The 26,088-nt window shown below is 48.5% G+C and overlaps 2 protein-coding genes across 2 annotated transcripts in view; both read right to left on the bottom strand.

Annotated features, from left to right (window-relative positions):
* Nucleotides 1–26,088, bottom strand: part of LOC144487166 (M1-specific T cell receptor alpha chain-like) — a 212,460-nt gene that overhangs the window by 146,636 nt on the left and 39,736 nt on the right. The gene's annotated exons all lie outside the window — the stretch shown is intronic.
* Nucleotides 823–24,487, bottom strand: LOC144487168 (uncharacterized). The gene is given in 4 exon segments (XM_078205232.1): nucleotides 823–1,866; nucleotides 3,240–4,121; nucleotides 13,974–14,472; nucleotides 23,506–24,487. Coding segments are annotated over 3 exon segments (2,166 nt in total). The 5' UTR covers nucleotides 24,357–24,487; the 3' UTR covers nucleotides 823–1,866; nucleotides 3,240–3,305.

Raw genomic sequence — 26,088 nt, 5'->3', positions numbered from 1 at the left:
GGAATGGACTGCCTGCTGTGATAGTGGAGTCAGACACTTTAGGAACATAAAGCGGTTATTGGATAGGCACATGGAGCACACCAGGATGATAGGGAGTGGGATAGCTTGATCTTGGTTTCAGATAAAGCTCGGCACAACATCGTGGGCCGAAGGGCCTGTTCTGTGCTGTACTGTTCTATGTTCTAAATGTCTAATGACGACCATGAAACCATTGTCAATTATGAAGGGTATAGATAGGGTGAACAGTGGGAAGCTTTTTCCCAGGTCGGAGGTGACGATCACGAGGGGTCACGGGCTCAAGCTGAGAGGGGCGAAGTATAACTCAGATATCAGAGGGACGTTTTTTACACAGAGGGTGGTGGGGGCCTGGAATGCGCTGCCAAGTAGGGTGGTGGAGGCAGGCACGCTGACATCGTTTAAGACTTACCTGGATAGTCACATGAGCAGCCTGGGAATGGAGGGATACAAACGATTGGTCTGGTTGGACCAAGGAGCGGCACAGGCTTGGAGGGCCGAAGGGCCTGTTTCCTGTGCTGTACTGTTCTTTGTTCTTTGTTGTAAAAACCCATCTGGTTCACCACCTGATCCTTTCGGGGAGGAAATCTGCCATCCTTACCCGGTCTGGCCTACAATGTGACTCCAGATCCTCAGCAATGTGGTCGACTCTTCAATGCCCTCAGGGACGGGCAACAAATGCTGACCCAGCCAGTGTCACCCACATCCCATGGACGAATAAAAAAAGAACAAGCCTCAGTCTGGTTCCCCTCCAACTGCTGCGTGAGTGAAGTTTAATCTTCCTTCACAAATTACCAAGACATAAGTCAGGACATCAACATTATTTATTGGTTACAAATTGCAGTTAAGTTTGGCACACAGACCCTTTCTGGACATGTCTAAACGTAATCAGAGTTATCCTGCAGTTCAACACTCATGGGGAGAACTAGTTCACAAAACAAGTAACCAAGATCCCACAGGATAGTCAGTGATTCGCTGTAAATCAGCCCCAATGGATGCTGAGTATTCATTACAGCAGGGAGCAGAGTCTGAGGGTATAAACTGTTAAATTTACTTGCAGAATAATTCCTTCAATATCTGACAATAACTTTGAACAACCTAACAGCTCAAAACAACATATGATTACCAACATGCAGAGCTGGAGCTGGAGTCTCGTCCTAGAGCTGGAGGATTGGACTGTGATGTTTATTGTTCATCTTTATTCCAGCACGGTTCTTAAATGATATAACTTTAAAGTGAGGTTTGCAGGCATGACGGTCCATTGTTTGAGAGCTGCGGTGGGGTCCATGCTCAGTCTAACATGGGTAACTGACATTAGAGATCAGCTTCAACTGTCAGAATGAACATGTTTCAGTCCTGGATGGGATGAACAGTAGCGATACCGGCAAAATGTAACTTCTGTAATCACCTGTGAACTCGCTGCTGCGTCACCAGATGGGGGTAAGTGAGGGAATCCATTCCCACACTGGGAACAGGTGAATGGTCTCTCTCTCCCCAGGGTGAACTTGTTGGTGGGTCGGCAGGTTGGAGGATCGAGTGAATCTCTTCGCAATCTCTTACCCCACTCGGAGCCAGGTGAACCGTCTCTCCCGAGTGTGAACTGGCTGATGTGCAGTGAGGTGAGATGATCGCTTGAACCCAGTCCCACTGTGAGAGCACCTGAGTGGTCTCTCCTCAGTGTGAACATGTCGATGTTCCGGCAGTTCCCCAGAACTTTTAAAGCACTTCCCACACACTGGACATTTAAAAGGTCTCTCGTCAGCGTGAGCTCACTGGTGTTTTTTGAAGCTTATTTATTAGTCACAAGTAAGGCTTACATTAACACTGCAATGAAGTCACTGTGAAATTCCCCTAGTCGCCACAGTCCGGCCTCTGTTCGGGTCAATGCACCCTAACCAGCACGTCTATCGGACTGTGGGAGGAAACCGGAGCACCCGGAGGAAACCCACGCAGACACGGGGAGAACGTGCAGACTCCGCACAGACAGTGACCCAAGCCGGGAATCGAACCCGGGTCCCTGGCGCTGTGAGGCAGCAGTGCTGACCCACTGTGCCACCCCCCGTGTCTGAAGGTGGGGTGATGTCCTGAAACTCTTCCCACACCGTGAGCAGCTGAACGGTGGTCCGCCGCTTCCGGCTTCTCCCCACAACCTCCAACAAAGAGAACAGCTCCCTCCGCCAGCCACCCACACAACCCGCCCAGATAGATAAAAGCAAAATACTGCGGATGCTGGAATTTGAAACGAAAACAGAAAATGCTGGAAAATCTCAGCAGGTCTGGCAGCATCTGTGGCAAGCCAACGTTTCGAGTCTGGATGACCCTTCCTCAGAGCTGATTGGTTGCAGGATGCAGGTTCATAGAAACCCTACAGTGCAGAAGGAGGCCATTCGGCCCATCGAGTCTGCACCGACCACAATCCCACCCAGGCCCTACCCCCACATATTTTACCCGCTAATCCCTCTAACCTACGCATCCCAGGACTCTAAGGGACAATTTTTAACCTGGCCAATCAACTAACCCGCACATCTTTGGACACTGGTTCAGGGATGCGGATTCAGGGTTAGGGAGACTGGGAACTTGATCCAGTGGTTTAGCTGAAGGGAGGGGAAACAGCAGAGGAATCTGATCAGATTGTCTCAATCTTAGTAACAAAGAAGAAGCTCCATGAGCTCCTCACACTTGTTGGAGGTGAGGATGGAGGAGGCGGGGGAGAGGGAGAGCCCTTCAAAAGAAACTATCTTGTGTCAGAGATGCTGAAAAGAATTGGCATTGTATTTAATACATAGTTGATTCATTTGACATTTATTTTCAATTTCCTCAACCTAGTCTCAAAGTGAGAGATTCTGAGAAGTCTCTCATTGGTCAGAACACGTCGCTTGTAGATCATTTCAAAGGTTTCTCCAGTGGGAACTCAGTGTCATTTCAACAGAAAGGACAGCTAAGTGAATCCCTTCTGTCATTCGGGGCAGCTGGATGGTCTCTCCCCAGTGAGAAGCTGCTGTTTTGTCGGGGTAGCACAGTGGTTAGCACTGCTGCCTCACAACGCCAGGGACCCGGGTTCGATTCCCGGTTTGGGTCACTGTCTGTGTGGCGTTTGCACATTCTCCCCGTGTCAGTGTGGGTTTCCTCCGGGTGCTCCGGTTTCCTCCCACAGTCCGAAAGACGTGCTGGTTTGGTGCATTGACCCAACAGGCACTGGACTGTGGCGACTAGGGGAATTTCACAGTAACTTCATTGCAGTGTTAACGTAAGCCTACTTGTGACGAATAAACTTTACTTTTTTTTAAACTTTAGGAGGGTGGCTGTTGAGTGAATCCGTTCCCAAACATGGACAAAGTGAATGGTCTCTCCCCAGTGTGAGCTCGCTGGTGTCTCAACAGGTTGGATGACTGAGTGAATCTCTTCCCACACTTGGAGCAGGTGAACGGCCTCTCCCCAGTGTGACTGCGCTGGTGTGTAATGAGGTCAGACGATCGCCTGAACCCAGTCCCGCAGTGAGAGCATCTGAACGGTCTCTCGTCAGTGTGAGTACGGCGATGGGACACCAGGTCCCAGGAACTTTTAAAGCACTGCCCACAGTCCGAGCATTTAAAAGGTCTCTCATCAGTGTGAACTTGCTGGTGTCTCTGTAGGTGGGAGGACCGAGTGAATCCCTTCCCGCACATGGAGCAGGTAAAAGGCCTCTCCCCAGTGTGAACTCGCTGGTGCGTTAGCAGGTCGGATGACAGAGTGAATCCCTTCCCACACTCAGAGCAGGTGAACGGCCTCTCCCCAGTGTGAATACGCTGGTGCGTCAGCAGGTCGGATGACCGAGTGAATCCCTTCCCACACACAGAGCAGGTGAAGAACCGCTCCCCGGTGTGAAATCGCCGATGTGTCAACAGATTGGTAGAATTAATGAATGCTTTCCCACACTCTGAGCAGGTGAACGGCCTCTCCCCAGTGTGAACTCGCTGGTGTGTCCGCAGCGTTGATGACTGAGTGAATCCCTTCCCACACACAGGGCAGGTGAATGGCCTCTCCCCGGTGTGAATGCGTCGATGAGTCTCCAGCTTAGATTGGTAGTTGAATCCCTTCCCGCAGTCCCCACATTTCCATGATTTTTCCTTGTTGTGACTGCATTTATGTTCTAACAGGTCAGATGATTGGTTGAAGCCGAGTCCACACACAGAACATGTGCACGGTTTCTCCCCACTGTGAATGGTGCTTTTTCCTTCCATCTTCAAAATCCAATGATATTCTGGTTAAAATGAGTGACTGTCAGATCTTGATGTAATGCTCAGAGTGAGTTTCCTGACCGCAAATCCTCCTGTTCTAAAACCCTGTGAAATTGATTTAAAATAGAAAAAAAGGGAATGAGGGAGAATCCACAAAAAACACAAACACAGGTCATGAAATTGAGGCCAGCACTAGGAAAAAGTGACCATTAAAACTGGTGCGTTGTCACAACCCAACTCATTCACTCATGTCCTTCAGGGAAGGAAACCCGCCACTTGGTCTAAAGTTTTAAAATTTATTTATTTGTGTCACAAGTAGGATTATATTAACACTGCAATGAAGTTACTGTGAAAGTCCCCTAGTTGCCACACCCGGCGCCTGTTCGGGTAACACTGAAGGAAAATTTAGCACGGCCAATGCACCCTAACCAGCACGTCTTTCAGACTGTGGGAGGAAACCGGAGCACCCGGAGGAAACCCACGCAGACACGGGGAGAATGTGCAGACTCCACACAGACAGTGACCAAAGCCAGGAATCGAACCCGGGTCCCTGGCGCTGTGAGGCAGCAGTGTTAACCCACTGTGCCACCCGATCTAGAATGCAGCCTCAACGGGAGGAGGAGAGTTGGGGAGGAGGAGAGTTGGGGAGGAGGAGAGTTGGGGAGGAGGAGAGTTGGGGAGGAGGAGAGTTGGGGAGGAGGAGAGTTGGGGAGGAGGAGAGTTGGGGAGGAGGAGAGTTGGGGAGGAGGAGAGTTGGGGTGGGGGAGAGGTAAGACACTCTGTCACAAAGTCGGTGCAGACTTGATGGGCTGAATAGCCTCCTTCTGCACTGTAGGGATTCTATGAATGTACTCAAGGCTGGGTGAAGCATATTTTTAACCCACTCGGGAGCCAAGGATTATCAGTGGTGTGTGGGGGGAGGGGCGGGGAAGGGCAGGGTCAGGAAAGTTGTGTGCGCACAAGCCATGATCTTGCTGAATTGCAAAGTATTATTGATGGACCGAATGGCCGCTTCCTGATCCTAATTCTGATGTTCCTCTGATGGAGGGACAGGTGCCCGTGAGCAGATGGTGACCCTTAACCCGGTCCCGTCGCCCCGCCCCGAGCCCGGTCCCGTCACCGCGCCCTGTGCTCAGACTGAGGATGTGGAGATGCCGGCGTTGGACTGGGGTAAACACAGCAAGAAGTTGAACAACACCAGGTTAAAGTCCAACAGGTTTGGGCGGCACGGTAGCACAGTGGTTAGCACTGCACGGTAGCACAGTGGTTAGCGCTGCTGCTTCACAGCTCCAGGGTCCCGGGTTCGATTCCCAGCTCGGGTCACTGCCTGTGTGAAGTTTGCACATTCTCCCCGTGTCTGCGTGGGTTTCCTCCGGGTGCGCCGGTTTCCTCGCACAGTCCAAAGATGTGCGGGTTAGGTCGATTGGCCATGCTAAAATTGCCCCTTAGTGTCCTGGGATGCGTAGGTTAGAGGGATTAGTGGGTAAATGTGTAGGGATATGGGGGTAGGGTCTGGGTGGAATTGTGGTCGGTGCAGACTCGATGGGCCGAATGGCCTTTCTCTGTGCTGTAGGGTTTCTAAGATTTCTTTCTAAGATTTCTAAGGTTCATTTGGTAGCAAAGGCTCCGAAAGCTTGTGTGGCTTTTGCTAATAAACCTGTTGGACCAAATAAACCTGTTGAACTTTAACCTGGTGTTAAACTTCTTACTGAGGGGACATTCAATGATTTTGTCTCCTGGTCATTGGGACCCTGAGGCCCCGCCCACTATCTATTGCGTCACATGCGCCCCGCATGCGCCCTGCTCCCCGCTGAACAAAGATGGCGGCCGCGGCACTGGGCCCGATCCCGGGAAAATCCCCACTGCGAAACACCCGGGACCCGCAGGCTCCTATTCGGACCTTGCGGCCTGCAGCGGGTGTTTGTGAAACCCCCGCTCCCTCCCCACCCCGACTCCCAGCTCCATTCCTCCCTCCGCCCCACCGACTCTCACCCGCTCAAAAAAAGCGTCTCCCGCACTCGGAGGGCTCCGAGCGAAGTGACGCCGCGCATGCGCCCCGAAAAGAGCACTGCGCCTGCGCACTGGACTCCTCTGGAGTGTACAGGGCACTTTCACACCCGCAGCGCATGTTGGGTAATAGCAGCGCCATTGAATCATGAAAGACAATCAAAATAACTTGTCACCCAATTAAGAAACATTACTTTTTTTAAAATCACACATTTTTGTGAATCAGTACTCTGTTAAGTTCCATTCCAGAAAATTATTTAAACACTTGCTCTCCTCTGCAAATAAGCAGAGGTTCTTTGAACTTAAAGTTTTAAAGTTTATTTATCAGTCACAAGTAAGGCTTACATTAACACTGCAATGAAGTTACTGTGAAACTTCCCTAGTCACCACAGTCCAGCATCTGTTTGGGCCAATGCGCCGAACCAGGACGTCTTTCAGAATGTGGGAGGAAACCAGAGCACCCGGAGGAAATCCATGCAGACACGGAGAGAACATGCAAACTCCAGTGACCCAAGCCAGGAATCGAACCTGGGTCCCTGAAGCTGTGAAGCAGCAGTGCTGATCATTGTGCTACTGCGCTGCTCTGGCTTTCCAAACTGTTGTCCTCCCTACCTCCCCCCCGCCCACCTCTGTAGTGGGTCGGATCTCAAACAATGACGAGACAGAGTACAGGAATGAGATAGAGAATCTGGTGAACTGGTGCGGCAACAATAATCTCTCCCTCAATGTCAACAAAATGAAAGAGATTGTCATTGACTTCAGGAAGCATGGTGGAGAACCCTGTCTACATCGCGAAGGGGATGGAGTATAAAAGCAGGGAGGTCTTGCTGCAATTGTACAAGGTACCGTTGAGGCCGCAACTGGAGTACTGTGTGCAATTTTGGTCCCCTTATTTGCGGAAGGATGTATTGGCCTTGGAGGGGGTGCAGAGAAGGTTCACCAAGTTGATACCGGAGATGAGGGGTTAGCTTATGAGGAGAGATTGAGTAGATTGTTCTTTTCTTTGAGTACAGGCCCAAAGAAAAATACAGCACAGGAAACAGGCCCTTCGGCCCTCCAAGCCTGTGCCGCTCATTGGTCCAACTAGACTATTCATTTGTATCCCTCCATTCCCAGACTGCTCATGTGACTATCCAGGTAAGTCTTAAACGATGCCAGTGTGTCGACCTCCACCACCCTATTTGGCAGCGCATTCCAGGCCCCCACCACTCTGTGTAAAAAACATCCCTCTGATATCTGAGTTATACCTCGCCCCTCTCACCTTGAGTCCGTGACCCCTCGTGATCGTCACCTCCGACCTGGGAAAAAGCTGCCCACTGTTCACCCTATCTATACCCTTCATAATTGTGTACACCTCTATTAGGTCTCCCCTCATTCTCCGTCTTTCGAGGGAGAACAAGCCCAGTTTACCCAATCTCTCCTCATAGCTAAGACCAAGCAACATCCTGGTAAACCTTCTCTGCACTCTCTCTAAAGCCTCCACGTCCTTCTGGTAGTGCGGCGACCAGAACTGGACACAATACTCCAAATGTGGCCTAACCAGCGTTCGATACAGCTGCATCATCAGGCTCCAGCTTTTATACTCTATACCCCGTCCTATAAAGGCAAGCATGCCATATGCCTTCTTCACCACCTTCTCCACCTGTGCTGCCACCTTCAAGGATTTGTGGACTTGCACACCGAGGTCCCTCTGTGTTTCTATACTCTTGATGACTCTGCCATTTATTGCAGAACTCTCGCCTACATTAGTTCTTCCAAAATGCATCACTTCGCATTTATCTGGATTAAATTCCATCTGCCATTTCTCCGCCCAATTTTCAGCCTATCTATATCCTGCTGTATTGTCCGACAATGTTCATCGCTATCCGCAAGTCCAGCCAACTTTGTGTCATCCGCAAACTTGCTGATAACACCAGTTACACCTTCTTCCAAATCATTTATATATATCACAAATAGCAGAGGTCCCAGTACAGAGCCCTGCGGAACACCACTGGTCACAGACCTCCAGCCGGAAAAAGACCCTTCAACTGCTACCCTGTCTCCTGTGGCCAAGCCAGTTTTCTACCCATCTAGCCACTTCTCCTTGTATCCCATGAGCCTTCACCTTCTTAACCAACCTGCCATTAGGGACTTTGTCAAATGCCTTACTGAAATCCATATAGACGACATCCACGGCCCTTCCTTCGTCAACTGTTTTTGTCACTTCCTCAAAAAACTCCACCAAATTTGCAAGGCACGACCTCCCTCTTACAAAACCATGCTGTCTGTCACTAATGAGATTGTTCCGTTCTAAATGCGCATACATCCTGTCTCTAAGAATCCTCTCCAACAACTTCCCTACCACGGACGTCAAGCTCACTGACCTATAATTACCCGGGTTATCCCTGCTACCCTTCTTAAATAATGGTACCACATTCGCTATCCTCCAATCCTCAGGGACCTCACCTGTGTCCAATGAAGAGACAAAGATTTCCGTCAGAGGCCCAGCAATTACATCTCTTGTCTCCCTGAGCAGTCTAGGATAGATGCCATCAGGCCCTGGGGATTTGTCAGTTTTAAATGTTACCTAAAAAACCTAACACTTCCTCCCTTGTAATGGAGATTCTCTCTGACAGTTCAACACCTCCCTCTGAGACACTCCCTGTCAACAAGTCCCTCTCCTTTGTGAATACCGATGCAAAGTATTCATTTAGGATCTCCCCTATTTCCTTGGGTTCTAAGCATAATTCCCCTCCTTTGTCCCCGAGAGGTCTGACTTTTTCCCTGATAACTCTTTTGTTCCTATCATATGAATAAAATGCCTTAGGATTCTCCTTAATCCTATCTGCCAAGAACATTTCGTGACCCTTCTAACTCCCCGTTTGAGTTCTTTCCTACTCTCTCTGTATTCCTCCAGAGCTCCATCTGTTTTCAGTTGCCTGGACTTCACGTACGCCTCTCTTTTCTTTTTGATCAGATCCTCAATTTCCCTGTTTATCCATGGCTCTCGAATCCTACCTTTCCTATCCTTCCTTTTTACAGGCACATGCCTGTCCTGCAGCCTTATCAACTGTTCCTTAAAAGACTCCCACATGCCAGACGTGGACTTACCCCCGAACAGCCTCTCTCAATCAACGGCCACCAATTCCTGCCTAATCCGGCTATAGTTAGCCTTCCCCCAATTTAGCACCCTACTCGTTGGAGTTTAGAAGGCTGAGGGGGGATCTTATAGAGACATATAAGATAATGAAGGGGCTGGATAGGGTAGAGGTGGAGATATTCTTTCCACTTAGAAAGGAAACAAGAACTAGAGGACACAGCCTCAAAATAAGGGGGAGTCAGTTTAGGACAGAGTTGAGGAGGAACTTCTTCTCTCAGAGGGTAGTGAATCTCTGGAATTCTCTACCCATTGAAGCAGTGGAGGCTTCCTCGTTAAATATGTTTAAGTCACAGGTAGATAGATTTCTGATCAATTAAGGGTTATGGGGAGCGGGCTGGTAAGTGGAACTAAACAACTATCAGATCAGCCATGATCTTATTGAATGGCGGGGCAGGCTCGAGGGGCTAGATGGCCTACTCCTGCTCCTATTTCTTATGTACATAAATGGGAACGAAGTAGAAAGGGTGAAGATTTTTAAGTTTTTAGGTGTCCAGATCACCAACAATCTGACCTGGAACCCCCCCCCATGCCAACGCTATAGTTAAAGAAAGCCTACCAAGGCCTCTACTTTCTCAGAAGACTAAGGACATTTGGCGTGTCAGCTACGACTCTCACCAACTTTTACAGATGCTCCATAGAAAGCATTCTTTCTGGTTGTATCACAGCTTGGTCTGGGGCTCCTGCTCTGCCCAAGACTGCAAGGAACTACAAAAGGTCATGAATGTAGCCCAATCCATCACGCAAACCAGCCTCCCATCCATTGACTCTGTCTACACTTCCCGCTGTCTCGGGAAAAGCAGCCAGCATAATTAAGGACCTCCACGCACCCCGGACATTCTCTCTTCCACCTTCTTCCATTGGGGAAAAAGATACAAAAGTCTGAGGTCACGTACCAACTGACTCAAGAACAGCTTCTTCCCTGCTGCTGTCAGACTTTTGAGTGGACCTACCTCGCATTAAGTTGATCTTTCTCTACACCCTAGCTATGACTGTAACACTACATTCTGCACCCTCTCCTTTCCTTCTCTATGAACGGTATGCTTTGTCTGTACAGCGCGCAGGAAACAATACTTTTCACTGTATCCCAATACATGTATCAAATCAAACCACCCACAGCTTCCTCACGGCAGAAAGGAAACCACTCGCTCACTAATTCAAACTCTAAATGATTGTCGATATTGCCGGTAAGAGTCCAGGATAAATTGTTATTTGTAAAGTGAAAGTGAAAGGTGTTCCAGAGGTGATTCCTTGGTATCCACCCAAAACACAGTCATTGTCACAGTGAAACCTTATTTAAACACTTGTCAGGACACGGACCCTGGTGTGACTGTGGTCGAAGAGTCTGTACACCATAGGAAAGACTTTCCCTCATCGTTCCCAGCAAGTAAGGACTTACCCATCCTGCCTGATCAGAGTTTCTATCACAAAGATATCTCTAATTTGACTTGGGCCACACCTCAGAAAATAATTAATGTTGTTTATGTATCAAATTGAACAGATTTCTTCCAGTCTTCAATATGTTCGATGATTACTATTGGTGGCAGAATGGTGGCACAGTGGGTTAGCACTGCTGCCTCACAGCGCCAGGGACCCGGGGCAGCACGGTGACACAGTGGGTTAGCACTGCTGCCTCACAGCGCCAGGGACCCGGGGCAGCACGGTGGCACAGTGGGTTAGCACTGCTGCCTCACAGCGCCAGGGACCCGGGGCAGCACGGTGACACAGTGGGTTAGCACTGCTGCCTCACAGCGCCAGGGACCCGGGGCAGCACGGTGGCACAGTGGGTTAGCACTGCTGCCTCACAGCGCCAGGGACCCGGGGCAGCACGGTGACACAGTGGGTTAGCACTGCTGCCTCACAGTGCCAGGGACCCGGGGCAGCACGGTGACACAGTGGGTTAGCGCTGCTGACTCACAGTGCCAGGGACCCGGGGCAGCACGGTGACACAGTGGGTTAGCGCTGCTGCCTCACAGCGCCAGGGACCCGGGGCAGCACGGTGGCACAGTGGGTTAGCACTGCTGCCTCACAGCGCCAGGGACCCGGGGCAGCATGGTGACACAGTGGGTTAGCACTGCTGCCTCACAGCGCCAGGGACCAGGTTTCGATTCCCGGCTTGGGTCACTGTCTGTGTGGTGTTTGCACATTCTCCCCGTGTCTGCGTGGGTTTCCTCCGGGTGCTCCGGTTTCCTCCCACGGTCCAAAGATGTGCGGGTTAGGGTGCATTGGTCGTGCTAAATTATCCCTCAGTGTTACCCGAACAGGTGCCGGAGTGTGGCGACGAGGGGATTTTCACAGTAACTTCATTGCAGTGTTAATGTAAGCCTACTTCTGACTAGTAAATATACTTTAAAAACTTTTAAAGCATTTCCCACAATCTGGGCATTGAAAAGGTCTCTCATCATGAATTCTTTGATGGGACATTTGTTCCCAAGAACTCTTAAAGCACTTCCCACATTTTCTGCATTCAAAAGGTCTCTCATCAGTGTGAATCTGCTGGTGTTCCAGCAGGTGGGTTGACTGAGTGAATCCTTTCCCCGCACTCGGAACAGTTGAAATTCTCTCCCTGGTGTGAACTTGCTGGTGCAGCAGCCGGCTGTATGACTGAGTGAAGCCTTACCCACACTCAGGGCAGATGAATGGTCTTTCCCCAGTGTGACTGCCACTTACTGTATATTTCCTATCTGTATTAGACCTTCCAAAATGCATTACCTCACATTTGTCCGGATTAAATTCCATCTGCCACCTCTCCGCCCAAGTCTCCAACCGATCTATCTCCTGCTGTATCCTCTGACAGTCCTCACTGCTATCCGCAAATCCACCAGCCTTTGTGTCGTCCGCAAACTTACCAATCAAACCAGTTACATTTCCCTCCAAATCATTTATATATATTACAAACAGCAAAGGTCCCAGCATTGATCCCTGAGGAACGCCACTTGTCACAGCCCTCCATTCAGAAACGCACCCTTCCACTGCTACCCTCTGTCTTCTATGGCCGAGTAAGAGTTTTAACAACACCAGGTTAAAGTCCAACAGGTTTATTTGGGAGCAAATGATTATTTCTATGACCGAGCCAGTTCTGCATCCATCTGGCCAGCTCACCTCTGATCCCTTGCGACTTCACCTTCTGTTCATGATGTTCTCTTGAGAGGGGACAGTTTCTCAGTATTTACGCAAGCCATGGAGCGCACTAGAATGAGAGGGAGTGGGATAGCTTGATCTTGGTTTCGGACAAAGCTCGGCACAACAACGTGGGCCGAAGGGCCTGTACTGTGCTGTACTGTTCTATATGTTCTATACCCTTCAGGATTAATCAAATCTTCTCTCAGCCTTCTGTTCTCCAAGGAAGAGAATCCCAACCTCTCCAATCTATCCTCGTAGCTGCAGTTCCTTATGCCTGAAATCATTCTTGTGAATCTCCTCTGTACTCTTCAACGCCTTCCTCAAGTGTGGCACTAAGAACTGGATGTAGTTCTCCAGAGGAGGCCAAACAAGTGTCTTATACAAGTTCAACGTGACCTTCCTAATCTTGTACTCTGTGCCCCCATTAATAAAGCCTCAGATGCTATCTGCTTTATTAACTGCTCTCTCAACCTGCCCTTCCATCTCCATTAGCAAGTTTAGCTCCGATACAATTTGTCCCATTATCCAATCATGAACATAGAGCCTGAATAGTTGAGGTCCCAACACTGACCCCAGTGGCACTCCACTAGTTAGACTTTGCCACCCTGAAAATGACCCATTTGTCCCAACTCATCAGTTAGCCAAGACTCCATCTCTGCTAATATCGCACCCCCAACACCATGAACTTGTGCAGTAACCTTTTATGTAGCGGCACGGTAGCACAGTGGTTAGCACTGCTGCTTCACAGCTCCAGGGATCTGGGTTCGATTCCCGGCTTGGGTCACTGTCTGTGTGGAGTTTGCACATTCTCCTCGTGTCTGCGTGGGTTTCCTCCGGGTGCTCCGGTTTCCTCCCACAGTCCAAAGATGTGCGGGTTAGGTTGATTGGCCATGTTAAAATTGCCCCTTAGTGTCCTGGGATGCATAGATTAGAGGGATTAGTGGGTAAAATATGTAGGGATATGGGGGTAGAGCCTGGGTGGGATTGTGGTCGGTGCAGACTCGATGGGCCGAATGGCCTCTTTCTGTACTGTAGGGTTTCTATGGTTTCTATGATTTCTATGACCTTACTGAATGCCTTTGGAAATCCAACACATACCACATCTACTGGCTCCCCTTTATTCTCACTGAAGGAGCAGTGCTCCGAAAGCTTATGGTATTTGCTACTAAATAAACCTGTTGGACTTTAACCTGGTGTTGTGAAACTTCTTACTGTGCCTCCCCTTTATTCACCCTACTTCTTACTCCCTCAAAGAACTCAAGGCTCTGCTGTCTTTTTGGAGTTGAGGATCTGGGAGACAGGAGAGGGGGAGAGCTCTTAAAAAGGAACGGACATGTATTAGAGATGTTGAAATGTTTTATCGCAAAACTGATTTGGCGTTTGTCTGGAATATTAATTCCTGTAACGGGATTGGCCTTTATTATCATCAGAAGTAGACCCCAATGGATGAAACAGCAAAATCCAATCACACTGACTTACTTGTGAACTTGCTGGTGTCTCAGCAGGGTGGATGAATGAGCAAATCCCTTCCCACACACAGAGCAGGCAAATGGCTTCTCCCCAGTGTGAACTCGCTGGTGTGTCAGCAGGGTTGACGACTGAGTGAACTGCTTCCCGCATGTAGAGCAGGTGAACGGCCTCTCCCCAGTGTGAACCCGCTGGTGTTCCAGCAGGTCTGTCGACCCACTGAATCCCTTCCCACACACGGAGCAGGTGAACGGCCTCTCCCCGGTGTGAACTCGCCGGTGTTTCAGCAGGCTGGACGAATTAGTGAATCCCTTCCCACACTGGGAGCAGGAGAATGGTCTCTCCCCGGTGTGGACTCGCTGATGTGTCAGCAAGCGTGAAGACCGAGTAAATCCCTTTCCACAGTACGTGCAGATGAATGGACTCTCTCCAGTGTGGATTCGTTGGTGCACAGTGAGGTCAGATAATTGCCTGAACCCAGTGCCGCACTGAGAGCACCTGAATGGTCTCTCGTCAGTGTGAATACGTTGATGGCGCATCAGTTCGTTGGAACTTTTATAGCACTTCCCGCAGACAGGGCATTTGAAGGGTCTCTCTTCGGAGTGAACTCGCTGGTGAGCCAACAAGTTGCACGACAGACTGAATCCCTTCCCACACGTGAAGCAGGTGAATGGTCTCTCCCCGGTGTGACTGCGCCGGTGAGTTTCCAGCTCAACTGGATAATTAAATTCCTTCCCACAATCCCCACATTTCCACGGTTTCGCCTCCTTGTGACTGCACTTGTGGCTCAAGATGTCATGTGATTGGCTGAAGCCCCGCCCACACACAGAGCACGCGTGCAGTTTCCCCCCACTCTGGACTGTGCTCTCTCCTTCCATGCTCAAAATCCAAAGGTATTCGGGTTAAGAAAAACTGGACGACTGTCAGATCCTGTTGAGATGATGGGTTTGAGTTTCCCCCGCTGCAAATCCTCCCTTTCTGATGTCCTGTGAAATAGAGTAAAAACAGAAAAAAGGGAGTGACAGAGAACACACAAAAAGACAAAGGTAGAAATTGAGCCGAATGATTCTGGCAATTTGTGGGACTGGCACTCGGAAAAAGTTTATAAAATTCGAACAGGATTAGACAGAGTAGATTCAGAAAGAATGTTGCCAATAGTAGGGAAGTCCAGAACTAGGGGTAATAGAATCATAGAAACCCTACAGTACAGAAAGAGGCCATTCGGCCCATCGAGTCTGCACCGACCACAAACCCACCCAGGCCCTACCCCCATATATTTACCCACTAATCCCTCTAACCTACACATCTCAGGACACTAAGGGCAATTTTTTTTTTTAGCATGGCCAATCAACCTAACCCGCACATCTTTGGACTGTGGGAGGAAACCGGAGCACCCGGAGGAAACCCACGCAGACATGAGGAGAATGTGCAAACTCCACACAGACAGTGACCCAAGCCGGGAATCGAACCCAGGTCCCTGGAGCTGTGAAGCAGCAGTGCGAATCACTGTGCTCCCGTGCCAGCCCTGGAAGTCCAGAACTGGAGGTCATAGTTTGAGGATAAGGGTCAAACCTTTTAGAACTGAGGTGAAGAGAAATTTCTTCATCTAGAAGGTGGCGAATGTGTGGAATTCACCACCACAGAATGCAGTTGAGACCAAAATGTTGTCCGATTTCAAGAATAAATTAGATATAGCCCTTGGGGCTAAGGGATATGGGGGAAGGTGGGATCAGGATATTGAATATGATCAGCCATGATCAAAATGAATGGCGGAGCATGCTCAAACGGCTCAATGGCCGACTCCTGCTTCTAGTTTCCACGTTAAGTGACCATGAAAGTTTCTGGGATCATTGTTTAACAAAACAACTAGTTCACTCATGCCCTTCAGGATAGGGATTTGAATTTATCCAGATTTCTGCTGCCTCTGCCTTCTGCAGTGAGACCCATTCACTCACTCACAATCGCTTTGCTCACTGACGTACATAGCCTCCCGGTTAAGGAGCACCTCAATGGAATATTCGCCTCCTTGCTTTCAAATCTTGCTCTTCCCTATTTACAGCTGCGCATGTTTAAATCTTTAACCACAGATAATGTTGAAGTGGAAACTTTCCTGCTGCTTGACTGATAGAAAAACTCAACAAAGTTCATTCAGACAAAATAACTAGCCTTTATTTACGACAAGACTGCATGCAGTATATGGCTGAAACTTGAGGTCAGAGAGCAGTTGGTACAACTGCTGATTCTTCCACAAGTCCACGTTTAGGGAAAGAAACAGTCCAGTATTTATACATAATCATTATCAGTTAGCGTCACCAGAGCTTATTCAGGGATTCGATCATTAATAGAAGTATAAGCAATACCATTAATCATGTCATAACCTGCTGACCTCCTAGAACTTTTTGTCGCATCATTCATACCCTTATCTTGCCCATTGATGTAACAGAAGAAGTTTGGTGATTTCCATCATCCCTGACCTTGTCTTGTTTTATTTACTCCTATAGCCTTAGGCTATGAGGAATCAATCTTATCAAGCCTTAGAGGTCAGGCAATTGGAATAGCTTGACCTTCTTTGATCTCATTCATGTCTTAAGTTATGCGTAGTCAGCCTTATCAGTCAGGGGTATCATAAGTTATGCAAAGTCAGCTTTCTTATCATAGAATCACCCTACAGTACAGAAAGAGGCCATTCGGCCCATCGAGTCTGCACCGACCACAATCCCACCCAGGCCCTACCCCCATATCCCTACATATTTTACCCACTAATCCGTCTAACCTACGCATCCCAGGACACTAAGGGGCAATTTTACCATGGCCAATCGACCTAACCCGCACATCTTTGGACTGTGGGAAGAAACCGGAGCACCCGGAGGAAACCCACGCAGACACGAGGAGAATGCGCAAACTCCACACAGACAGTGACCCGAGCCGGGAATCGAACCCAGGTCCCTGGAGCTGTGAAGCAGCGGTGCTAACCCACTGTGCTACCATGCTTATATTGCACCAATTTTCCCATCATGCTATTCCTTGGTTCGTATAACTTCACAATAAAGCAGAAACACTTACATTCAGGTCCCGATGAACTGAGTGACTCTCTGAGGATTGGGTGTGAATGTTTAGTTGAGTTTTCCACCTTCAAATCCTGTTCTTCTCATGTTCTCTTTTAAAAGTCATGGATAGAAATTCACAACATGCTCTCCTGGGGAGAACTGCGCATGCGCACTGCCGCTGCCAAGATGGCGGCCGTTAACTCGGGCCTGTCGTCAGGTTCAGTCCCGTGGCTGTTGTGGACAAAACCCGGGACGTTTAGAGTGTTAATCCTGGTCTGAGGCCTCCACTGGGTGTTTATGAAACCTCCCTCGCCATGCCGCCGCCGCCTCCATTGCCCCCCGACCATCAGCCGTTAGTCACTCGTGTCCAAACCGTGGTTACCGCCTCACTGCGGCGCCAGCATCTAAACTGCGCATGCACCAGATGGAACACGCACCGCGCATGCTCAGGTGAAAGGCTGCAGTGCGCATGTTCAAGGAAAAAGACCGCAACGCGCATGCCCAGAGGAAAGACCGCACTGAATCATGGAATCCCTGCAGTGCAGAAGGAGGCCATTCGGCCCATTGAGTCTGCACCAACCACAATCCCACCCAGGCCCTATTCCCGTAACCCCACACATTTATCTTGCTAATTCCCCTAACACTAGGGTCAATTTAGCATAACCAATCATAGAAATCATAGAAATCCTACAGTACAGAAAGAGGCCATTCGGCCCATCGAGTCTGCACCGACCACAATCCCACCCAGGCCCTACCCCCATATCCCTACATACTTACCCACTAATCCCTCTAACCTACGCATCCCAGGACACTAAGGGGCAATTTTTTTAGCATGGCCAATCAACCTAACCCGCACATCTTTGGACTGTGGGAGGAAACCGGAGCCCGGAGGAAACCCACCCAGACACGAGGAGAATGTGCAAACTCCACACAGACAGTGACCCGAGCTGGGAATCGAACCCAGGTCCCTGGAGCTGTGAAGCAGCAGTGCTAACCACTATGCTACCGTGCCACCCACCTGAGCATCCACCTAACCCAAAGGTGGGTTCGTGCGGGTTAGGTTGGTTGGCCATGCTAAAATTGCCCCTTAGTGTACTGAGATGTGCAGGTTCGAGGGATTAACAAGTTAATATGTAAGGGTACGGGGGTAGGGCCTGGGTGGGATTGTGGTCGGTGCAGACTCGATGGGCCAAATGGCCTCTTTCTGCACTGTAGGAACAAAGAACAATACAGCACAGGAACAGGCCCTTCGGCCCTCCAAGCCCACTCTGGGTTTCTATGATTTCTCTAACCCACACATCTTTGGACTGGGAATGCTCATGCTTCATTCACCGTGCCTGCCCCAGAGTGCCCAATAGTGAATTCAGTTTAAGTTTATTCATTAGTGTCACAAGTAGGCTTACATTAACACCGCAATGAGGTTACTGTGAAAATCCCCTAGTCGCCACACACTCTGGAGCCTGTTCGGGTAACACTGAGGGAGAATTTAGCACGGCCAATGTGCCTAACCAGCACGTCTTTCGGACTGTGGGAGGAAACCGGAGCAACTGGAGGGAACGCGCAGGCAGAGGAAGAACGTGCAGACTCTGCGCAGACAGTGACCCAAGCCTGGAATTGAACCTGGGTCCCAGGCGCTGTGAGGCAGCAGTGCTAACCCACTGTGCCCACATCGCTGCCCATGGGCACATTATATATGGTGGGGATGCTGGGTAAACACCCCACCATTGGGAAATGACATTGCTGAATAGAAAACTATCATTTTTGATCGAATTATGGTGGAGCTACAGGACCCAAGATATAAAATTATTAAATTAATTGATACCGCAACCAAAATGACCCTCCAGCATAGCCCTGGTTGTCCTCTTTTTTAGGTCAAATCAAACCAAGTAAACAAACTCAGATTAAGTCAGGACAAAGTAAAAGGGGCAGCTCCCCAAAAAGGAGGGGGAACAGCCCGAACAGAAATCAAAGTACAAAGGAAACTTAAAAACATCAAATTAAAATGTGATTATTGGGGTCAATAATGCACCCCAACCCCTGCGGTGCCCAGCGGGCGCGGAAAGCGTCAACCGCGCCCGTGGACACCGCATGCTCCCTCTCCAGGGACACCTGGCCGCGAACGTAGCCGCGGTAGAGGGGCAGACAGTCAGGATGGACGGCCCCCTCGATCGCCCGCAGCCTGGACCGGTAAATGGCGCGTTTCGCCAGGCCCAGGAGCAGGTTCATGAGGAGGTCGCCATCCCGACCCTCCCCTCTCCGCACCGGGTGTCCGTAGATCAGGAGCGTGGGACTGAAGTGCAGACAAAACATCAACAAAAGGTTCTTTAGGTTGTAATTAAGAGCAAAACAAACCACAAGATTTAAGTGTTAACTCATCGGAATCTCAGCAACTGGGGTTAACAAATGTTTCTTTTCCCCTCACACAGAACATTTTAACTATGTCTGATCAGTATGAATGCACCAATCGTGGATCTCACATCGCTCATTCACCTTGGGGTCAAATCTGACACCGAGATTTACAGTTTATGGTGATGACCTGCATGGAGGCAAGTCAGAGCAGTGCTTGAAGCTCCGTGGAGGCAGCCACTTTCTCCACGATGGACAGTCTCTGGAACCTCCACCAGCCCCACAACCCTCCGAGCTCCCTGCCCTCCTCCAATTAGGGAAGAAGGTGACACAGTGGTAACGTCTTTGATTGGATTTATTATCACTTGTATTGGGATACTGTGAAAAGTATTGTTTCTTGCGCAACATACAGACAAAACAACATACTGTTCATAGAGTACATCAGGGAGAAAGAAAGGAGAATGTGCAGAAAATAGTGTTAAAGTCATAGCTAGGGTGAAGAGAAAGATCAGCTTAATGCAAGATAGGTCCATTCAAGAGTCTGATGGCAGCAGAGAAGAAGGTGTTCTTGAGTCGGTTGGTATGTGATCTCAGACTTGAATGCTTTCTATGGTGTATCTGTAAAAGCTGGTGAGAGTCATGGCAGATATGCTGAATTTCCTCAGCATTACTAAGAAGTCTCACAACACCAGGTTCAAGTCCAACAGGTTCATTTGGCAGCTCAAGCTTTCAGAGCGCTGCCCCTTCCTCAGGTGAGTGAAGAGTTGGATTCATAAACAGGGCATATATAGACACAGACTCAATTACAAGATAATGGTTGGAATGCGAGTCTTAACAGGTAATCAAGTCTTTACAGGTGCAGACAATGCAAGTGGAGAGAGGGTTAAGCACAGGTTAATTGTCTCAAGCCAGGACAGTTAGTGAGATTTTGAGACTAGGCAGATGCTACAACAATGGATGAAAGGACACCGCTCGACAATCACCAGGCAGGAGTGTACTCTCCCTGTCGGGGAACACTTCAGCGGTCACGGGCATTCAGCCTCTGATCTTTGGGTAAGCGTTCTCCAAGGCGGCTTTCAAGACACACGATAACGCAGAATGGCCGAACAGAAACTGACAGCGAAGTTCCGCACACACGAGGACGGCCTCAACCGGGATCCTGGGTTCATGTCACACTATCTGTAACCCCCACGACTTGCCTGGGTGCGTGGGGTCCTTAATTATGCTGGCTGCTTTGCCGAGTTTGCATTCTCTGGTGTTTCAAAGAATGAAAGGTGATCTCATTGAAACTTATAAAATACTTAAAGGAATAGACAGGGGAGGTGCAGATGAGAAGTTTCCCCCGGGGAGTCTAGAAGCAGGAAACACAATTTTGAAATAAAGGGGAATCCACTTAGGTCCGGTCTCAGGGGAGATAATTCTATTTTTAAAAGTTCATTATTACTGTCACAAGTAGGCCTACATTAACACTGCAATGAAGTTACTGTGAAAATCCCCTAGTTGCCACACTCCGCACCTGTTTGGGTTCACTCAGACGGTTATGAATCTTTAGAATTCTCTACCCCAGAGGGCTGTGCAAGTTCAGTCATTGAGTGTTTTTTTAAAGCAGAGATTGATAGATTTCTAAATACCAATATCACAAAGGGATATGGGGACAGTGTGGGGGAAAAGGCATTGAAGTGGATGATCAGCCCTGATTGGATTGAATGGGAGAGCAGGCTCGATGGGCTGAATGGCCAGCTCCTGCTCCTATGTTCCAATGATACAAAGATCGGCAGGAGAGTAAGTCGTGAAGAGGTGGTAAGGAGATACAAAGTGACGCAGATAAGTTAAGTGAGTGGGAAAAGATACGGCAAATGGAATATAGTGCGGGAAAATGTGAAATTGTCAAATTTGGCTGGAAGAATAAAAAAATTTATGATCTAAATGGTGAGAAATTCGAGAGCTCTGAGATTCAGAGGAATCTGGGTGCCCAAGAGTATCCTTTATAATAGATCGCAGCATTTTCCCTCCTGCTGATGTCAGGCTGGTGGGTCTGTGGTTCCCATTTTCTCTCTCCCTCCTTAAACAGTGGGGTTACATTTACCACCTTCCAATCTGCAGCAACCATTCCAGAATCTATAGAATTTGCAAAGATGACCAATGTATCACTATCTCTCCAGCCACCTCTTCCAACACTCCGACATGCGGATCATCAGCTTTTGGGGATTTTTGGATCCCATTAACTTCTCCAGTACTACCTTTTCACTAATCTCTTTCCGTCCCTCATGCTGACTACTCCCTTGGTTCTCTCGTGTTTTTGGGATGATTTCCGTATCTTCCTCTGTGAAGACAGACACACAGTGTTTAGTTTCTGTTGTGGGAAAAGTCACCACTCGGAGATCAGAGTTGAGATTCAACACGTAGTTTATTAAATCGAAGCGCTTCGGAAGAAACCCTGATAGTTTCTTAATCTTGCTTGGCGGCAAGCGTGCTTATATACATCAAAACATCGGTAGTCTCGCATCAAGCCGTAGGCGGTTACACGCTTTAGCCAATTGGGCCCCTTGACAATAGCTAGTTATCAATAACTCCCAATCACATTTCGTTGAAAACAAGAATCATACCTCACTGTTTCAGTTCCCCTTTCAGGCCATCTGCTTGTGAGGTACCTGACTATTCCTGTCCTTTGCTGTCTGACTATTCCTGCTTGCTTTGCACTTTTACACTAAAATGAGACAAAGCTCACCCCGGCTTGTCACTAGTCAGGGCTCGAGTGTTTGTGGTTAACCACAGAGTGCAAAGTCACATACACTGCATTTCTTGTAGGCACAGTTTTGAATTCACAATAATGGCTTAAACAGTTTTAAAGTCACAATAATGGCTTGAACTGTCTCAATTTTACTCCAACAGTTTCTCTGCCATTTTCCTATTCCCCATTATAAACTCTCCTGTCTCTGCCTGGAATGGACCCACATTTGACTTTGCGAATCTTTTCCTTTTCACAGACCGATAGGAGCTTTTTCAGTCGGTTTTTATGTTTCGCTAGTTTGCTCTCAGATTCAGTTTTCTCTTTCTTTATCAGTTTCTTGGTCCTTCTTTGCTGAATTCTAAAGCAAGTTCCCAATCCTTGGCCTTACGAATATTTTGGCCACTTTATAAGTCTCTTCCACGGATCTAATCGAATCTTCAACTTTTCTTGTAAGCTTCACTTTTCCCATTGGATTTTTGTTCCTTAAAGGAATCTATATTTGCTTCACTTTTCCCATTGGATTTTTGTTCCTTAAAGGAATCTATATTTGTTATATATATGAGAAATGGAAGTGGTCAAAGTCCCAGAGGACCACAGACTGATCTCCACTTTGAGAGGGAGCTGACCGGTGGTGTTTTAACCTGAGGGTCACCACACATCAAATGAGGGACAAGGTTGAGAAGGTGGGGCGATTGTGTGTAACCTCAGCCAGTACAGGAGTTGAACCTGCACTGTTGGTACCACTCCACACCACGAACAAGCCATCCAGCCAACTGAGCTAACTGACCCTCTTGTCAACATGTAATAATCCCTGAAATATTAGCTATTGCCTGTCTCCCATTATACCTCTTGATGCAGTTTCCCAATCCATCTCAGATACAGGATCTCATGTTTTAGTTTTCTTCTGTGAGAAACACCCAGATAAATTAAACAAAAGAACCATATAAGTACCACAGCCCATCTCCATGGCAATGTCACATACTTCAGTGGGGTTCCAAACAGAATTATGAATTAAATATCTTTGAACTTACAAACGCGCCTTCACTCTTGTGATCCTTGTGAAATTGGAAGACAAGAAATGTGCCCTTCCAGGCTCAAAGATCATCAGCCCACTGGAGGCAAAGCCGTGAGTCCGGCCAGTCCAGCATCAAGAAACCCTCCGACTCTCCCCATTGGCCAACTGTGAGGATGAACAAAATGCAGTCCTGGACATAAGTGAGAGCAGAAACAATAACAGCAGAATCCAAACCCTGGAATCACTTGTGAACTCGCTGGTGTCTCAGCAGATGGAATGAGTAAGCAATTCCATTCCCACGTTGAGAGCAGGTGAACGACCCCTACTCTGTGTGAACTCGCCAGTGTTTCCGCAGGGAGGATGAATCACTGAATCTCTTCCCACACTGAGAGCAGGTGAACGGTTTCTCTCCAGTGTGGATTCGCTGGTGTGTCTGCAGGTTGAAAAGCCGAGAGAAGGTCTTCCCACAGTGAGAGCAGGTGAACGGTCTCTCCCCAGTGTGGATTCGCTGGTGTATCTGCAGGTTGGATAACTGAGTGAATCCCTTCCCACATTGAAAGCAGGTGAATGGTCTCTCCCCAGTGTGAACGCGCTGGTGTATTTGCAGAGCAGACGAATCACTGAATCCCTTCCCACACTGAGAGCAGGAGAATGGCCTCTCCCCAGTGTGAACTCGCTGATGTCTCAATAGGTGGGCCGACATGGTGAATCCCTTCCCACACACAGAGCAGGTGAACGGCCTCTCCCCAGTGTGAACTCTCTGGTGTGTCAGCAGGTGGGATGAGAGGGGGAATCCCTTCCCACACTGGGAGCAGATAAACGGCTTCTGCCCAGTATGAACTTGCTGGTGTCTCTGCAGGGTTGATGGATCAGTGAATGCCTTCCCACACACAGAGCAGGTGAACGGCCTCTCCCCGCTGTGAACTCGCCGGTGTCTCCACAGATGGGATGAATCACGGAATTGCTTCCCACACTGCGAGCAGGTGAACGGTTTCTCCCCGGTGTGAACCCGCTGGTGTCTCCGCCGGGAGGATGAATCACTGAATCCCTTCCCACACTGAGAGCAGGTGAACGGCCTCTCCCCAGTGTGAACTCGCTTGTGGGACTGTAGGAAGGATAGCCGAGTGAATCCCTTCCCACACTCAGCGCAGGTGAATGGCTTCTCCCCAGTGTGACTGCGCTGATGAATTTCCAGTTGTGACGAAAACCTGAATTCCTTCCCACAGTCCCCACATTTCCATGGTTTCCCCATGGTGCTGGTGTCCTTGTGTCTCTCCAGGTTGGACGATCAGTTGAAGCTTCATCCACACACACAACACATGTACAGTTGCTCTTTTTTGTGAATGGTGTGATATTTCTTCAGGCTGTGTAACTGGTTGAAGCTCTTTCCACAGTCAGTTCACTGGAACACTCTCACTCGGGTGTGTGTGTGTGTCTCGGTGCTTTTCCAATCACACTGATGTTTGAAATCTTTTGAAGCCGACAGATCGTGACTCTGTCAGATCGAGATGTGACGTTTGAGATTTCTGTCTGTGATTCCTCCTCTTCTGATATCCTGTAAAAACAATTTACAAAAAGCATCACAGTCAGAACAGACAATTCTCACTTCTATGGGAACATCCTTTCCTCTGTCATTAATGAAAATCTGTAAATCTCCATCCCACACATTGTCCCTCCATTCTCACGCTGCTGTATCTAACATTCAGCCACCCAACACTCCTGATGGAGCTGATTCAGGATGAATGACAGATCCATGCTCACTGCTTCCTGTCCTGGACACCTAGGTCATAACAAATAGAGTTGTCCTATCTAGAGAGGCTAAATAGTCTGGGTCTGTATTCCTTGGAGTTTAGAAGAGTGAGGATGACATTTTTCAAACATATAATTTGATTTGATTTATTATTGTCACATGTATTAACATACAGTGAAAAGTATTGTTTCTTGCGCGCTGTACAGACAAAGCATACCATTCATAGAGAAGGAAACAAGAGAGTGCAGAATGTAGTGTTACAGTCATAGCTCGTGTGTAGAGAAAGAACAACTTAATGCAAGGTAAGTCCATTCAAAAGTCTGACAGCAGCAGGGAAGAAGCTGTTCTTGAGTCGGTTGGTACGTGACCTCAGACTTTTCTATTTTTTTCCCGACGGAAGAAGGTGGAAGAGAGAATGTCCGGGGTGCGAGGGGTCCTTAATTATGCTGGCTGCTTTGCCGAGGCAGTGGGAAGTGTAGACAGAGTCAATGGATGGGAGGCCCTGGTTTGTGTGATGGATTGGGCTACATTCATGACATTTTGTAGTTTCTTGTGGTTTTGGGCAGAGCAGGAGCCCCATACCAAGCTGTGATACAACCAGAAAGAATGCTTTCTATGGAGCATCTGTAAACCTGTATGAGATCCTGAGGGAGCCTGATAGGGTAGGTGGTGAGATATTTTCACGAATGGAAGAGTTCTCGGCCTTTTGGCTAAGATCAAGTGTAGTATGGATCGCCTGCACTTGGTTGAGGTCATTAGGTTACACTGAAGCTTCATGTGTTTCACATGAAGCAATTTTTAAAAGCGGCATCTCGGCCTTTTGGCTAAGATGCAAATGAGCCCAAGTCTTGGAGGAGGAACCTCCCCCTTCTCCAATCAGCTTGGCTCATGTAGATCAGGCCCAGGACAGGGTGGTTTGGTCGCTTGCCCTGTCTAGTCAGCCTGGATCTGAAATGTCTCAACTTGTTGCGATTCTGAATTGGATTTGATTTGATTGATTTGGAAAAGTATTAAAAAAAAGAGTCTCGAACAAGCTACAAGTTAAAGGGCCAGTCATTTAAAACTGAGGTGCGGAGAAATTCCTTCTCGCAGAGGGTGGTGAACCTCTGGAATTCGCTGCTCCAAAGCATGGTAGAGGCTGAATCATTAGAAATATTTAAAATGGAGGTGGATAAATATTTGACAGATTGAGGAAAAGAGGGCGATGGGGAAATGGCTCACAAAAGGAGGCCGG

The sequence above is a fragment of the Mustelus asterias genome, unplaced genomic scaffold, assembly GCF_964213995.1.
Source record: "Mustelus asterias unplaced genomic scaffold, sMusAst1.hap1.1 HAP1_SCAFFOLD_629, whole genome shotgun sequence".
NCBI lineage: Eukaryota > Metazoa > Chordata > Chondrichthyes > Carcharhiniformes > Triakidae > Mustelus > Mustelus asterias.
The sequence above is the reverse complement of the archived record's forward strand: the minus strand, read 5'-3'. Positions and strand labels throughout refer to the sequence as shown.